Source organism: Bos indicus x Bos taurus, chromosome 5 (genome assembly GCF_003369695.1).
Source record: "Bos indicus x Bos taurus breed Angus x Brahman F1 hybrid chromosome 5, Bos_hybrid_MaternalHap_v2.0, whole genome shotgun sequence".
NCBI classification, from domain to species: domain Eukaryota; kingdom Metazoa; phylum Chordata; class Mammalia; order Artiodactyla; family Bovidae; genus Bos; species Bos indicus x Bos taurus.
The window spans coordinates 50,191,835-50,210,010 of NC_040080.1; the positions used below are offsets into that span (position 1 = coordinate 50,191,835).

The window sequence follows — 18,176 nt, forward strand, 5'->3', positions numbered from 1 at the left end:
CTCTCTAAATGACAGAGGCTAGGGCTCAGGAGCCTGTACAGCTAGAGTTACGCTGCCTGGGGTTAAGTCCTCGACCAAGTTACCCTCACTTCCTTTCTGCAAGGGTTACCATGGGGATGTAGAAGGTGCTTGGCACAGGACAGTGTTCAGTAACAGTTAGCTTTTCTTTTTGATGAGTGTAGTGACCTGAGGATCCTAGACTTAATTTCTGCCTTCAAGAAGTTTTGGGGTCTCTTGCAGGTATCAGGAAAGTCAGTGATGAGAAGTATACCAATAGTGGAAAGCCCAATGCACCATTTGAGTACAGAGGAGTGGCACCTAATATGGTTCTGGAAGAAGGACAAGGACAGTGTCAGCAAATGGGATGCTTGTCCTGAACAATAAGCAGAAGAGGTGGAGGAAGAGAATCCCAGCCTGAGGCAACAGCATCTGCAAAGACCCAAGGGAGCTGCACATGAACTGGCATGGAGGGACAAAGGTTGGGTGTGGCTGGTAGGCCAGAAAGGCAGGCAGAGCCCAGATGGTCATGAGTCTTGAGAGACGTGCTAAGGAATTGAACTTGACCCTCACAGCGATGATATGCAAAAGAGGAAGAGTGTTGTGGCCAGGTTTTTGTTTTGTTTTGTTTTACCCAAAAGGTTCTCTCAGCTGCAGTACTGAGGACGGACCAAGGATGGGACGAGTTACCGACACAGAGACAGATGGGAGGGCTTTGGTCACCGTCTAAGTTAGATAAAGACCTGATCTGAGGCAAGGACAGTGAGGGTCCAGAGACACCAAGGATGCGGAACTGGATGGAACTGGTAACACTTGTGTTTGGGGCCAGTAGACAGCAAAGCGTCTGAGGCATGGAGAGCGCCTAACACTGGTGTAACAGCGGAAACCACCATCCCCGTTCACCAAGGCCACAGAGGATCAGTGTGGCTTGTGAGACAGTGAAGAGCCAAAGGCCCGAGAATGATGTGTTAGGGGTCCATTTCAAGAAGACTCTTCTACTAAGAGTCTGTGGTTGGGCTGCTGGACAGAAAAGGAACAGATGTGAAACTGAGAGACCATTTAGGCTGATGCTGAGATGAGCATCCTGACAGCACTTGATAAAGGTCTGACTGCACCAGGAAGGGGCAATGGGAGAGGAGACAAAAGATCCAGTCTGAAGGTGGCTGCCCGAAAAAAGGGTAACAGACCTCACTGCTGACTGGCTCCCAGGAGAAAGGTCAAAGGGAGGACAGAACTAGAGGCACATGGTCGGTACCCACGTACGTGAAAGCAAGTTGGGATGACGCTGACTGAGCACCCACTGTGGGCAGCCACGGGAGGGACGAAGTGGCACTGAGGAAAAGACCAGCCTTCCCTTGGAGGCACAGAGGCTGCACACACAGTATGCAGAAGGTGCTTATTGTGTTGACTAGACCTGGCACCAAGCTCACCAAGGCCTGGGCAGGCAAGCAGGACCACCGACTCACCTGCGCAGAGCTCCTGTGGTATGGGGAGTAGTGGAGCGGTCCTGAGATGGCTGTGTCGTGCGGGAGAGCTGGGTACTGGCTCTGCATCGGGGGAGGATGCTGGTTGCCATAGCTCCCGTAGTTATAGCTTCCCGTGTATCTAAAACGCAGGAGGCGCATGGAATATTGTGAGTAATGGCAGGGAGAACAAAGCAGTTTGACACCTTTAAAAATCAACCTCATCTACTCCTTCATTTCTTTCTTTTTGTTTTTCATTTTTCTTTTTCTCCTTGTTTCCTACCATCTCCATTCTGTGGCTTTGTTGTGATAGTGTCAAACTCCCAGGTGGGTCTTCTTCTCGCCTTAGCATACCTCCCTCACCACCCAGTGAGTGCGCAGGGAATGAAAACCAGCCCTGAGCAAAACATCATTAGTGATGGAGACCTTGTCTCCTGTTGTGGTAAAAAGCCCCACATTATAGCCTGAAGTCAAATAGGAAAAAAAAGAAGAAATTACTTTGGGACTTATGTTTTTGTTTTGCTCAGGCCTCTGCTTCTCCATCTTGGGGAAGGATGCAGTGTGTTTCTCTGAGCTCTCTCCTGAGGAAAACACCATGGCCAACCAGGCGTCAGCCTCTGGTTCTAAGCCTGGCTCCACCAGCTCCCAGCTGTGGGGCCTTGGGCTACCTGCATCCTTGTTTCTCACATCTGTAAAAAATGCTGCACCTGGCTACTCTGAGAGTCGTATATGTGAAGACACCTTGTAAACATAGGATACTGCTTTGGAAACATAGAACACTGTTACCACTATTCTTAATAACATCTTTACATCAAAGATGCTGGTGTATGACCACATGAGTGTCTGTGCTGCCATTTCTGCAGAATTGAAAGCTCTCTGAAACAATTCTAAGTCGATTTTGAATGTGTGGGGGAAATACTCTCAGGGGATCCCTGAGAAAATAATGGCTGTTTCACTGACTGGCAGGGGGACCTGAGCCTTTGGAATTAACTCCAAGTATGCCCACAGTCAGGCCTCAGTTACTGCATGGAAGGGACCTGAGTGGTCCTCCTCCCTCCCCTCCTGTGTCCCCCACAGCTGGTTTGTTGGAACCTGGTTTGTGAGGCTCACTGTGCCCTCAGAGCCAAGTCTCACCTTCTTGAGAAGGAGGGCCCTTTATAACATCATCACTGTTTCTCAGATCAGGGCACAGTAGACACTGGAGGAGGAAGGTCTTTTCATAAAGACAATGCAAAATGGCAAAAAGCTGCTATGATTCAGGTTACCCTTTTAAGGGGATTTGTAACTTATTCATCACAGTAACACCACTACAGATTTGGGGGAAAATATGGGCAAAACAAATGATTTATTTATTCAGGGTCCAAATCACCACTGGAACCCACTTGGAGTTGAACCCCATGAGTAAGCCCTGTCCTCCAGGGACCCCCAGCCTTGGGTGGGGAAGCCCCCTGCTGATTGAGACTTGGACCCACCATGAAGTTGTATGTTATACGCCTATAAAGTAGCCACCCAGGGGAGCTGGTGAAAGGGACTTTTCCATTTTCTTTCCTAAAGGAGGCAGACAGAGTCTCAATCAGCCCCACCCTTTGCAGCCGTGTGGCCTGAGGAAGTGAACTTAGTCCAGCTTTAGTTTCTTCATCTGTCAAGTGGGTCACCTGCCCACCTCATCTGGTTGTTGAGGGGACTGCATAAGCTAGTCGTACAAGGTGTGGGCAGACCTCAACAAAGGGCAAGTCCTTCTTGTCCTCTGCGGAAACCACTGCTGAGTAAACCCTGCCCTTTCAAAGCAAAAGTAAAACAACATCCCAGGAAAGCCACCTACCCGTGCTCCTCTCTGTGGGGATAAACTGGTATCCTGTGTGTGACCGAAGAGGAAGGCACGTGTGTGCTCCGCATACAGGGCAGCTGTTGAGAGTTTTCAGCCGGGGACCCTGCTGCTGTTGTCACCGTGTACGTTAGAGACCACGTGTACGACTGCATTGCTCCTGCAAAGATAAGTGAAGATGCATCATCACCAGCAGTTCTCACTCCCCCAGTTCTTCTCTAGCATGCTAGTGGTTTCCCACTGCTCTCTAGCTGAAAGCCAGAATCTTTACACATCCTGTGTCTTGGTTCTTGCTGACCTTACCAGAAGCATCCCTCACTCCCTGTTTTTGTACCTCTGATCCAGCCACCATAGCTTTTTTTCATTTTTCCGGAGTACCACAGTTCTCAGCACCACAAGGCCTTTACACATGCCTTTGCATAGCCATTTCCATTGCCTGGAACCCTCAGTCTTCCCTAAGTACTCACTCATTCTTCCTATTTCAATATGAAGAAGCTGTCTCCTAACCCCAGATCCCATTAAGTCAGGTCCCATACAGCATGATTGTGCCTACCACAATTTATAACCTTACAGCCATTCATGAGTGTGATTGAATTAATGTCTGAACCCCCTCCCCACCAGACTGTCAGCTACATGAGGGTAGGGGCCTTGCCTATATTGCCCACCACTGGGTCACCAGTGCTTAGTACAGAGACTGGTGGCCAAAGGGTTTTCAATGAAAATTTTAAAAGAAAAAGGAGAATCCTTGCATCCCTGGGATAAAGCCCACTTGGTCATGATGTATGATCTTTTTAATATGTTGTTGGATTTTGTTTGCTAGAATTTTGTTGAAAATTTTTGCTTCTATATTCATCAGTGATATTGGCCTGTAGTTGTCTTTTTGCATGGCATCTTTGTCTGGTTTTGGTATTAGGATGATGGTGGTCTCATAGAATGAGTTTGGCAGTTTACCTTCCTCTGCAATTTTCTGGAAGAGTTTGAGTAGAATAGGTGTTAGCTCTTCTCTAAATTTTTGGTAGAATTCACCTGTGAAGCCATCTGGTCCTGGGCTTTTGTTTGTTGGAAGATTTTTTATTACAGTTTTGATTTCCATACTTGTCATGGGTCTGTTAAGATTTTCTATTTCTTCCACATTAACAAATTGAAAGATTAAAAAACATATGATTATCTCAATAGATGCAGAGAGAGACTTTGACAAAATTCAACGTCCATTTATGATAAAAATCTTCCAGAAAGCAGGCATAGAAGGAACATACCTCAACATAATAAAAGCCGTATATGATAAACTCATAGCAAACATTATCCTCAATGGTGAAAAATTGAAAGCATTTACCCTAAAGTCAGGAACAAGACAAGGGTGCCTACTCTCACCACTACTTTTCAACATAGTTTTAGAAGTTTTAGCTATAGCAATCAGAGAAGAAAAAGAAATAAAAGAAATCCAGACTGGAAAAGAAGAAGTAAAACTCTCACTGTTTGCAGATGACATGATCCTCTACATAGAAAACCCTGAAGACACCATACTTAGGAATAAATCTACCTAAAGGAACAAAAGACCTATATATAGAAAACTATAAAACACTGATGAAAGAAATCAAAGATGACACAAATAGATGGAGAAATATACCATATTCATGGATTGGAAGAATAAATATAGTGAAAATGAGTATACTACCCAAAGCAATCTATAGCTTCAGTGCAATCCCTATCAAGCTACCAATGGTATTTTTCACAGAACTAGAGCAAATAATTTCACAATTTGTATGGAAATACAAAAAACTTTGAATTGCCAAAGCAATCTTGAGAAAGATGAATGGAAATGGAGGAATCAACCTGCATGACTTCAGACTATACTACAAAGCTACAGTCATCAAGACAGTATGGTACTGGCACAAAGTCAGAAATATAGATCAATGGAACAAAACAGAAAGCCCAAAGATGAATCCACGCACCTATGGACACCTTATCTTTGACAAAGGAGGCAAGAATGTACAATGGAGAAAAGACAGTCTCTTTAACAAATGGTGCTGGGAAAACTGGTCAACCATCTGTAAAAGAATGAAACTAGAACACTTTTTAACACCATACACAAAAATAAACTCAAAATGGATTAAAGATCTAAATGTAAGGCCAGAAACTATAAAACTCCTAGAGGAAAACACTCTCTGACATAAATCACAGCAGGATCCTGTATGACCCACCTCCCAGAGTAATGGAAATAAAAGCAAGAATAAACAAATGGGACCTAATTAAACTTAAAAGCTTTTGTACTACAAAGGAGACTATAAGGTGAAAAGACAGCCTTCAGAATGGGAGAAAGTAATAGCAAACTAAACAACTGACAAAGAATTAATCTAAAAAATATACAAGCAGCTCATGCAGCTAAATACCAGAAAAATAAATGACCCAATCAAAAAATGGGCCAAAGAACTAAACAGACATTTCTCCAAAGAAGACATAACAGATGGCTAACAAACACATGAAAAGATGCTCAACATCACTCATTATCAGAGAAATACAAATCAAAACCACAACGAGGTACCATCTCATGCCAGCTATCAATAAGTCTACAAACAATAAATGCTGGAGAAGGGGCAGAGAAAAGGGAACCCTCTTACACTGTTGGTGGGAGTGCAAACTGGTACAGCCACTATGGAGAACAGTGTGGAGATACCTTGAAAAACTGGAAATAGAACTGCCATATGACCCACAATCCCGCTGCTGGGCATACACACTGAGGAAACCAGAATTGAAAGAGACACGTGTAACCCAGTGTTTATCACCACACTGTTTACAATAGCCAGGACATGGAAGCAACCTAGATGTCCACTGGCAGACGAATGGATAAGAAAGTTGTGGTACATAAGCACAATGGACTATTACTCAGCTATTAAAAAGAATGCATGGGAATCAGTTCTAATGAGGTGGATGAAACGAGCCTATTATACAGAGTAAAGTAAGTCAGAAAGAAAAACACCAATACAGTATATTAACACATATATATGGAATTTAGAAAGATGGTAACAATGACCCTATATGCGAGACAGCAAAAGAGACACAGATATAAAGAACAGACTTTTGGACTCTGTGGGAGAAGGTGAGGGTGTGATGATTTGAGAGAATAGCACTGAAACATGTATATTACCATATATGAAATAGATCACCAGTCTAAATTCGATACATGAAACAGGGCACTCAAAGCCAGTGTACTGGGACAACCCTGAGGGATGGGATAGGGAGGGAGGTTGGGGGGTGGTTCAGGATAGGGGACACATGTATACCCATGCCTGATTCATGTCACTGTATGGCAAAAACCACTACAATATTGTAAAGTAATTAGCCTTCAATTAAAATAAAATTTTTTTTTAAAAAAGAAGAAAAAGGGAAAACAAGAAGAAAAAAAAGATTGAAGAACAGAGAGAGGACAAAGAAAGCTCAGGCGATGGAGCTCCAATGGGCTCTCCAAATAACGTCTCAAGACTCAACTCAACAGGTGTTAAGGATCCAACAAATTGCTTTAAACAAATGTAAGGAGATTATTGGGCTCCACCTACCCAGGTCTTTTTGAAGATTATTAGACAGTGACCTTAATGTTGACCTAGTCCATACATACTACTAATTCCCTTAATTTGCTTTTTAATTGGATACCTTGAAAGTGCTAGGGATTGGGGAAAGAACCTGACAAAATTTAAAACCTTCAAGAGGCTTAGGAACTTTATGAGATGGTGAGAATAAAAAAGGGTAATTTAAGAAATCACTAATAGTGATAATAAATTCATCAACTTAATTTCTGATAAGTGTTAGAATGTTGATACAATAGAAATGATTAAACCGATTTTGAAGGGTACTGGGAATAGGATTAGACACCTCCTTTTAGGCACATGGAAGACTAAAGAACTTGTTAAACGGAGGTCATTTTTAAGGTGAAATAAATCACTGCAGATGGTGATTGCAGCCGTGAAATTAAAAGATGCTTACTCCTTGGAAGGAAACTTGTGACCAACCTAGACAGCATATTAAAAAACAAAGACATTACTTTGTCAACAAAGGTCCATCTGGTCAAGGCTATGGTCTTTCCAGTGGTCATGTATGGATGTGGGAGTTGGACTATAAAGAGAGCTGAGCGCAGAAGAATTGATGCTTTTGAGCTGTGGTGTTGGAGAAGACTCTTAAGGGTCCCTTGGACTGCATGGAGATCCAACCAATCCATCCTAAGGGAAATCTGTCCTGGGTATTCATTGGAAGGACTGATGTTAAAGCTGAAACTCCAGTTGGCCACCTGATGCAAAGAGCTGACTCATTTTAAAAGACCCTGATGTTGGGAAAGATTGAAGGCAGGAGGAGAAGGGGACGACAGAGGATGAGATGGCTGGATAGCATCACCAACTCAATGGACATGAGTTTGGGTAAACTCCAGGAATTGGTGATGGACAGGGAGGCCTGGAGTGCTGCAGTTGATGGGGTTGCAAAGAGTCGGACATGACTGAGCGACTGAACTGAACTGAACTGAAAAGAGAAAACTTTGGTCCTCCAATCTTGTACTTTCTGCAGCAGACCATTTTTATCTTGAAATTCTTCTGGGAAGATAAAGAAAAGGTTTTCATTTAAAAGTGGAATTCTACCATAATGTCTCTTTGCTCTGGGTCCTAGTTCTGCCACGCACTGGTTGTCAGATCTTGAGCTAGCCTCTTAAAATTTATATGCCTTTATTTCATCATCTGTAAATTAGCAATAGATACACCTATCTTGTATGACTGTTATGAGGATTAACTCTGATAATATATGTCAAAGAGCCTGGCACGTGGTAGGCTTTTAATGTTATTCAAGCACTCTTATGAACTCAGGTATTCTTCTATAAGACTTTTTTTTTTTTTTGGCCGTTTCATGCCATCGGCAGGATCTTAATTTCCTGATCTGGCCCCCTGCATTGGGAGCATGGTGTCTTAACTACTGGACCACCGGGGAAGTCTCATATCAGATTTTATTAAAGTAAACATTTCTTTATTTCCCATTTCAGATTCCAAAGAAGACAAGTTTCTTGGGTCACATTCTGTCATTAGGGATGAAATGTTTGAATAGCAACAGTGACTTAACTAACAATGAGTAAACTTCTAAACTCATGTCTTTCTGCAAAATCACAAAATCCTTATCCACCAGTACAGCTAAAAGTACCCCTTTCTTGTTTAGACATCAATACCATATTTCCCCCTGCAAAGATAATGACTTTAGCAGGCTATATGCTAGCTGTCATTTATAATAAATGCAAGAAGACTGGAAGGAAAAATAAATAAATAAAATGCCTGTGTCTCAGATGATTGGATTATGGGTGACTGCTGTCCTCTGTATTTTGAACTTCATATAAAATCATATAATTTATAATTTAAAGTACCCTTTTTATTAAAAACAGGTTATTGCTGAGAACGGTTTTAATATTTTATCTTCTTTTGGTTTATCTGCATTTTTCTATAAAGAATGTATATTGCCTCTGTGAAAAGAAAAGCATTATTAAAATATATTAAGCAAATTTCACAATTAGAAACGGAATTGGAGGGGGTGAGAAGTTTGGGCAAACAATGAACCAGCCACAGCAAGCAAGTAATTAACCCTTCAAGCCCCTGGGCCCTCAGGAGAGCAGAGTGAGGTCAGTGGGTATTTAAAAGGGGCAACCAAGGAAGCCAAAGGATTTTCTCCCCCCACCCACCCTCAAGCAGTAGGAAGACGCAGTGAGAATAGCCATCACCTGAGAGAATGCAGAAGTTACTTTTGTGTGAGTTTCTGGAGCACGGCAACTGCTCCTTATTCATCTCTGTATCCCCAACAGAGGGTCTGCCAAATAGTAGGTGTTCAGTAAATTTTTGTTCCATTGAATTTGTTGTTGAAGGAGTAAATGCTGCTAGAAATAGACATTATCAAACAAAAAGCTAGTGGAACTCTTGGAAAAATGGGCTCCTGTGGTCTGGGAAACAAAACCCCTAAATGGCCATGTGCCAGCAAGCTAACAGATGCACTCAGGCAGGCTTAAGCAGATTAACACCTACTGGCTTGGGTGAGAAACCCTCTCTGCCTAGGGAGCAGAAAAGAACACCCCTTGCATTCCCTTTCCTACCGGTGGGACCTCCAGTGAGAATTGCTGCTGCTGCTTCTTCAAGGAAACTAATAAAAGAAAATCTGTGCAGTTAACAGTTTGTGCCTCATTTCTAAGACAGCTCTAATGCTTTTTATTTGTTGGTAAAACAATAACGAACCTTCCCTGTTTGTCTAATTTCCGTATCTTTCTCTTCTTCTCCCCTCCCCGGTCCACCACCTCTAATTAAAAGTCTGAGAATAGTGGTGAATGTCCTTGATCTTTGAGAATCCTCTAAAGATCCTATAGGATTTGAGAATGCTGTAATGATAGTTGTTGTCCATGTGATAATATTGTAACTACTGGAGAGGAATACTTTCCTTCCTTCCCATCCTCAATAAAACATTCTTCTACCCTGCGTTTTTTATATGTGTGATCTTTTTTTCTTGTAAGGGGTTGCTTTAAAAAGAGGGTGCCTCGGGACAGGGAGGATGGTTAGAATATAATAGGAAATCAATAATGAATTTGTTAAATGAATGAATGATCATCCAACATAGACCAGGCCTCACGTTAGTTTCTTTTTATATATTGATTCATCGAATCATCACAACAACCTTTTGAAGTAAGTAGTATTACCACCTTTTTCAGGTGAGAAAGTTGAGGCCCAAAACTTGGTCAGGTGAGTGGCAGAGGGGGATCAGAACCCAACAGTAACAATTGCTTCTCACACTTGAGTGTGCATTTGGATCACTTGGAGATCTTGTTAAAATGCAAATCTGATTTGGTTGGGAGACTGGGAGTTGAGCCATCAATTCTGCATGTATAACAAGCTGCTAAATGATGACAAGATTCTAAGTGATCCCTCAGACTGCAAGGAGATCCAACCAGTCCATCCTAGAGGAAATCAGTCCTGAATATTCATTGGAAGGACTGATGCTGAAGCTGAAACTCCAATACTTTGGCCACCTGATGCGACGAACTGACTCACTGGAAAAGACCCTGATGCTGGGAAAGATTGAAGGCAGGAGGAGAAGGGGGGATGACAGAGGATGAGATGGTTGAATGGCATTGCCAACTCGATGGACATGAGCTTGAGCAAGCTGCGGGAGTTGGTGATGGATAGGGAAGCCTGATATGCTGCAGTCCATGGGATTGCAAAGAGTCGGACACGACTGAGCAACTGAACTGAAATGATGACAATGCTCTGGTCCACGGAGCACACTCTGAGCAGTGAGCCTCCAGGAAACATGCCTCCTATCACGTGTTTCACATGTTCGGGGCCATTACAGATCACAAGTTGTGACTCCGGTACAGACTTGTGAACATTTAAACTGCTTCCTAGTCTATCTGGCCATACCCTTCCTTCAGGTCTTGGACTAAATCACATGAACCTTTTCCCCACAAGGCTTCTATGAACCATCACAGATGTTGCTCAGGTTTTGGGCCAACCTAAGCCTTTCTTAGTACCCTCCTGAGAAATAAGCTCCTAGAAGTACATCTAGATTCTAGAGCTGCCTGCCCTATACAGTAGCCAGTAGAAATTTAAATTCACTAAAATTAAATACAATTAAAAATTCAGTTCCTTCATTGTGCTAACTGCATTCAGTTACTCAGTGGCCCCAAGTGACTGGTGTCTACTGTTTTGGACAGCTCAGGTTAAAGAAAAAAAAAAAAAAAAAGAGTTCCCATCATCACAGAAAGTTCTATTTGGATAGGATTGCTTGAGAGTATTTGACACTAAACAAACATTTCCCATAACATTCAAAACTGAGAAGAGAAAGATTTTACATCTAACTCCACCCCCACTGGCTATCATCTATCCTAAAGGTAGTTGTGCTTAAGAAGAATATTTTCTAAGTTGAAAAGCTCATCTGTTTGAATTACACGTTACCAATAGTTCCGTGGCCAAAATGAGACTGACAAAACTGATGAGGGGCAGCAAATGAATCAGCTCCCAGAGAGAGAAGTTGGTTCATGACCTGGCCTCTGTGCATCTCTGCAGCTTCCTCTCCTGTACCCTCCCCCTCATTTATACCCACCAGTCAGTCCTCACTATGCCAGGCTCTCTTCTGCCTCAAACCTGTACACATGCTGTACTCTACTACTTAAAATGATCTTTTCTTCTCCCCAGTCTTTATGTGGCTAGCCCCTTGTGACACTTCAGGTCTCAGACAAATGTCACATCTTCAGAGAGGCCCCCTCTGACCACCCAATTAAGATGATGCCACTATAGCATTTATGACCATTTGAAATTATATAGTTACCTGATGCTTAACTTCCATATTGACTCTCTTACCCACTAGAATATAAGTATCATGAGGACAGCAACTGCACCTGTTCTTTTTTTTTTTTTCCCTTCACTTTTGTACCCTAGGACACGGCACAGATTAGACATGGAATTACTTGTGGCTGAATGAATGACCAAATGAATGAACAAACATATCTAAAGATCCCAACATGAAGCCAAGACCTTGGTGGTGTGAAGTCAGGGGCAGATTAAACAATCTATTTTCAATGCCAGCTTCTATTTCCTAATCCTGTTCCTTTAGAGAAAAGGAAGCAACAGGGATGGAAGAGGAGGAATTCACTGGCAGGGACCATTCTGAGTTCTGTGAGTGAGTCAGGCGGCTCTGTGGCAGGGCTGTGGTGACCACCAGCTCCCACTCATTTCGGCTTCCCTCAGAATAACTGAGCTTTTGTTATTTGGAAAGACTAGGGGCCAGTTATCTTTGTTACATCCTCAACGGATGCAGAGAAAACGCAGCTGGGCAGGCCAGATGTTCTACAGTTAGGGCTATTTATGAGGAATTTGCCTCTATTTCTTTAGGCATCCTAGCATCTCAGTGATTTAATTTGCTGGTTTTGTGTTGTAGGGAACCCATGATGGGAAGTTGAAAACATGAGTTTAATAGTTAACTTTTATTGTCATTGCTGAAAGAGGGCATACTTAAAATGACATTATAAATGAGCTCTTAGAATTCTTCCGTGGCCTGACCTGGAGAGAGTGGGATTTTAACGTTTTGCTTTTAAAGACATTCAAGAATTGCAGCCCAGTGTCATGTTAAGTGGGCTGCTCAGTTTGGAACCACCTGCCATGCTCCTCAGGCGGAGAAGCGCCAGTTTTCCTTAAAGTAAGCTAAGGTTTCTGAACCTTGCTGGGTCATGAGGGAGCTGGCATGCCACCAACATTAGGGGGAAAAAAAGGATAAATGGGCTTGATTCTGCCTTGTGGAAATCTTAAAATGGAACCATTTACGCAGTCTCTCAAGGCATTGCCATAGACTCTGACATACCCAGTCAAAACTGGCCGTGCATCATGTGCAATTCGAGGTGCTTGATATGCCTTTCCTTTTCCCTCTGACTTTTAAAAACAATGAATAAATACCATCTTAAAACATATTTAGGGCTTCTCTGGTGGTCTAGTGGTTGAGAATCCACCTGCCAGTGCAGGGGACACAGGTTCCATCTCTGGTCCAGGAGGTCCATCAAAGGACCATCTCTGGTCCACATGCCACGGAGCATCTAAGCCTGTGTGCCGTAACTACCGAGCCTGTGCTCTATAGAGTCCACGAGCTGCAACAAGAGAAGCCACCACAGTGAGAAGCCTGTGCACTGCAAGGAGAAGCAGACCCTGCTTGCCATAACTAGAGAAAGCCGGGGCACAGCAATGAAAACCCAGTACAGCCAGAAATACATATGTAAATAAATCTTTTTAAAAAACATATTTAGAAATCCATATAGGGATGGACAGAGCACTACATACAGATAAAGGTGGGACGTGGTTTTCCTAGTGAGTCATAGCTCATTCTCACCCTACTTTGTATTCCTTGTATCAAAGGATCCCCAAAGGTTATGTGCAATGAATTAATGTTCTTTTTGTGCTCACCAAGCAGACATAATACTGTTCTCTTTTTCACAGCTGAAAAAATGAGGAAGTGTCCATCAACAGTGAGATGCTGGTTTGTGGAAGACCTGCAAACACCTGATTGGCTCTAATACTCAAGGAGCTGAACTTGATAATATGTACATCATCTGAGCAATGATATTCAGAGTGCTGGAAGCCCAACAGAGTCACTGAATCACACAAAATTTCATTTAAGATGTTAATAAGCTGTTTCACCCAAGAGTTGTTTTAATTTTTTCTACTTCTTTACTTCTTGCTTCCTGGTTTGGGTCCTTTTAAAAACAAAATGGTTTTGCTTTTTTTAAAAATTTTAACCACTTTTTGGAAAGTAATAGTATGTAAATCAAGCAATCATTTAAAGATAGAAATAAAAACTAACTGAGCATGAAAACCATATGCTGAGTTAAAAAAACATGACAAATGCATTTTAAAAGATTTCCAATAATTGTTTTCCAATGTACAATATTGTTCAGAAAATACACATATTCCCAAATTTAAGCCTACTGTAATAGATTTCCTAATGTTCAGGTGTATACCATGGATAACTCGTGCTTTATATTATAGAATCTATAAAACCATACATGTTGTTAGGAAATTATGCTTGTGGTTCTTCCAAGACCATGAGCCACAATGCATGCCAAGGTCCAGTCCAATTTAGCAATGGAGTATTTCAAAAGTGGTACTTGAGAAAAATATTACAGATAGTTTTATACAGGATGACATTTTTAATGCCCCCTGGAGATATCTGAGAACAAAGCTGGAATGTGCCAAAATCTTCAAAGGTTACAGTCATCTGAGGAGAACCTGTTTCACATTTGTATTTCTAAGAAGCTACTTTTACGACGCCTGAACACATTGCACAGAAATCTCTCAACACATTTATGATATTCCTGTGCCTTTGACTATCACACCTGCCATACCTCGAGGCCTCCACATTAGTACAAAGAAAGCCAGCGGCAGACTTGCGAGCTGGCTGAGAAAGATGATGAGATCCTAGAACTCTTTCCTTCACACTCCTCTTTCCCCTTACTGCCTTGGAGTCTTCTTGTTTGATCTGTTGCTAGGTTGACCAAAAGATTCCACTCAAATTGTTTCTGCTTCATAATGCACAGCTATCCCAGTTGCATAATTTCCCTGTTGATTTTAGAAGTATGGATGTTATCACTGGCTGACTGACGTGCTTGTCTGCCAGGCAGTAGGGGATGGGGGGTGGGGAGAGGTGTGTGCACGGGCAGGATTATTCAGGTAAGTGGCTTCTAGGTGCTCTCACTGCCCTTCCTTCCTGAGGAAGGAGACCCCCAATTCCAGCCTCCAAAGAACCCCTGAGCAGCAACAGAGCTTGAACAATGCTCAAGTTCTCATCCCATTTTATTTTCAGCGGATAAAGTTGTTCTTTTCTGCACAACTTTTCTTCCTGAGCCTTCTAAGCAGGAACTACAGCAACCCACTGTGGAGGGAAAAATGGGAGGGAAGTGGGAGGGAGTCAAATTCTTCGTCCTCAAAGTAGAAAATGAAATGCGATTTGAGGTGCATCTTCATAAATAAGGGCTTCCCCTGTGGCTCAGCAGTAAAGAGTTCGCCTGCAATGAAGGAGGCACAAGAGACACAAGAGACACGGTTCAAACCCTGGGTGGGGAAGATACCCTGGAGAAGGAAATGGTAACCCACTCCAGTATTCTTGCCTGGGAAATCCTGTGAATAGAGGAACCTGGTGGGCTACAGTCCCAAGGGTCGCAAAGAGTTGGACATGACTGAGCACACACGTATGTAAATAAATGTGGTGATGCTCACATTGAAATTTCCACTGAAGAGGAGGACTCTCTCCAGCTGTGGACCCAAAGTGAAACCACTGCTCCATCTAATGCCAGTTACGGACAACCCTGCTTCCCATCACTGCTCTGAAGAACCCGTCTCCTGAACTGTCCCTGACGAAGGGCCACTGGGGTGGTTAGCACGTTTTCTGTCCCTGGCAACATGGAAAAGAGGGCAGGCACCTTATAGGCTTTAAGCATCTGCTCATTTCCTCTCTAAGTAGCTCTGGCTCTGGAAACATTTGGGAAAGAATTAAACAAAAGTCTCCTGGGGTATATATTAATACTTGAAGTTCCCTGAAAATTACATGCTGTCTCTTGACTCCAAGCCTGTGCTTGGAATACCTTTTCTCTCATTATTTGGCTCCCCAGATCCTTCAAGTACAGGCTGGAGGCCCTGCTTTGTGCTCCTTAACTCTGACCTTTCTTCCAATTCAGCAGTCATTATAACTACTGTCTTGATCTTCAGAACCCTGTGCTGTGCTGTGCTTAGTTCCTCAGTCACGTCCAACTTTTTATGACCCCATGGACTGTATGTAGCTCACCAGGCTCTCTGTCCATGGGGATTCTCCAGGCAAGAATATTGGAGTGGGTTGCCAGCCCTCCTCTGGGGGATTTTCCCAACCCAGGGATCCCAATGCAGGTCTCTCTCCAGCATTGCAAGTAGATTTTTTACTGTCTGAGCCACCAGGGAAGCCCAAGAATACTGGAATGGGTAGCCTATCCCTTCTCCAGGTGATCTTCACAACCTGGGAATTGAATCAGGGTCTCCTGCATTGCAGGCTGATTCTTTACCAGCTGAGCTACCAGAGAAGCCCCATCAGAACCCTGGCATCTAACAATAAACTCCCAGGGGTAGGCACCACAGTTCACCTGTTTGTATCACCAACTTCTGAAGTGTTTAGCTCATAGAAGCCACTTGAGAAATATCTATTGGATAAGTTCAGTTCAGTTGCTCAGTCGTGTCTGACTCTTTGCGACCCCATGAACTGCAGCACGCCAGGCCTCCCTATCCAACACCAACTTCCGGAGTTTACTCAAACTCAAGTCCATTGAGTTGGTGATGCCATCCAACCATCTCATCCTCTGTTGTCCCCTTCTCCTCCTACCCTCAATCTTTCCCAGCATCAGGATCTTTTCAAGTGAATCAGCTCTTCACATCAGGTGGCCAAAATATTGGAGTTTCAGCTTCAACATCAGTCCTTCCAATGAACACCCAGGACTGATCTCCTTTAGGATGGATTGGTTGGATCTCCTTGCTGTCCAAGGGACACTCAAGAGTCTTCTTCAACACCACAGTTCAAAAGCATCAATTCTTCAGTGCTCAGCTTTCTTTACAGTCCAACTCTCACATCCATACATGACTACTGGAAAAACCATAGCCTTGACTAGACAGACCTTTGTTGGCAAAGTAATGTCTTTCCTTTTTAATCTGCTGTCTAGGTTGGTCATAACTTTCCTTCCAAGGAGTAAGCATCTTTTAATTTTATGGCTGCAATCACCATCTGCAGTGATTTTGGAGCCCCCCAAAATAAAGTCTGCCACAGTATCTATTGGATAAATGAATAGATAGATAGACGTGTGACTGAATGAACAGATAAAAGACAGGACCTAAACACAACAATCTCATCCTATTTGATCTTCACAAACACATAATTTCATTCCCCGTGTATTTTAATTGGAACTGTGATGTAACTAAGCCCACGTTATGAGGGTCTGGAGCAAGATTCTAACCTGGAGGGAATGCAGCTCCAGAGTCACTGTGGACGCCCGTGAGGGGTAGGGAAGGCCTGAACCTGGTGGCAGCAGTGCACTGGAAGGAATGGTCAGTCAAGCTCTGGGTTAGAACAGCTGGCCTTGGGAGATGTGGAGGAGAATGCCATCTGTCTCCCCCAAATCTGTCCCCCTTCCCGCCTGGGGGCTCACTATCCACATATCCCACCTCTGTGTGCAGGTACATGAGGCCATGTGACAAAGTCCTCACTGAGAGAATGTAAGTGGAAGTGGCACGTGCCGCCTTCAGGCCAGGGCTTCTATCAGTGGCTTTTTCCTCCTTCAGGTCCACTTTCCATTTCTCTCAGCTGTTGCAGACTTAACAAAGCCCAAAGCCAGTGGTCCTCAAACTAGTCAGCCTCACCATCACCTGGAGGCTTCTTGAGCAAATGGCTGGGCCCCACCCTAGAGTTTCTTTTTTTTTAAAAAAAAATTTATTTATTTGGCTGATCCAGGTCTTAGTTGCAGCACTTGGGATCTTTGATCTTCGTTGTGGTGTTCGGGATCTAGTTCCCTGGCCAGGGATCGAATCTGGGCCCCCTGCATTGGAAGCATGGAGTCTTAGCCACTGGACCACCGGGAAAGTCACCGCCCAGACTTTCTGATTCAGTAGGTCTGTGATGGGCTCTGATAACAAGCATTTCCAAAAAGTCGCAAGGTGATGCTCATACCACTGCTCCATGGACCACACTTTGAGAAGCAATGCCCTGGGGTATGGTGGAGCCCCACATTGAACATTCATTTTCAAATGAAAGGAACATTCATTTCCAAATGGTTGTATTAAAGACAGCCTCCTCTCTGACTGAGATACCCTGTGTGAAATAGATTCCCATCGTGTTAACTCCAGCCATGTTTGGGTCTGTTACTGTGGCTTAGCCTACCCTAGCTAATCCAGGAGGAGTTGAGGGAGAGGAGAGCTGATTCCCAGATTTGGTACTGGGGCAAATGGCAGAGTAGAAGAGCAGATTTGGGTGGAAAAGATAATGAGGGACTTCCCTGGTGGTCCAGTGGTTAAGAATCCACCTTGCATTGCAGTGGAGGCAGGTTTGACCCCTTGTCAGGGAACTAAGATCCCACATGCTGCAGAGCAACTAGGCCCACTCTCCGCAACTAGAGAGACCAGCTGCCACAACTACTGAGCTCACAAATCATGACTGGAGAGTCCATGTACCTTAACCAAGATCCCGCATGCCACAACTAAGGCCTGACACAGCCAAGTAAATATTTTAAAAATAAAAAAGGAAAGATAACGAATTATTATCACAGACTTACCAAGCTCTCCACTCCGCAGTCTGGTCTGTTCACCCGCACCCTCACCCAGGCCCATCCGGCAGAAAGT

At 43.5% G+C, this 18,176-nt stretch overlaps 1 protein-coding gene across 2 annotated transcripts in view; it reads right to left on the reverse strand.

Annotated features, from left to right (window-relative positions):
- The window catches only part of RFX4 (regulatory factor X4), a 172,319-nt gene that overhangs the window by 8,482 nt on the left and 145,661 nt on the right, over positions 1 to 18,176 (reverse strand). For both annotated transcript variants that reach the window (XM_027541886.1, XM_027541887.1), the window contains exons 16-17: positions 3,283 to 3,445; positions 1,464 to 1,602 (exon numbers count right to left, since the gene is read on the reverse strand). In XM_027541886.1, coding sequence (XP_027397687.1) covers positions 1,464 to 1,602; positions 3,283 to 3,445 — 302 coding nt within the window. The remainder of the gene's footprint in view (positions 1 to 1,463; positions 1,603 to 3,282; positions 3,446 to 18,176) is intronic.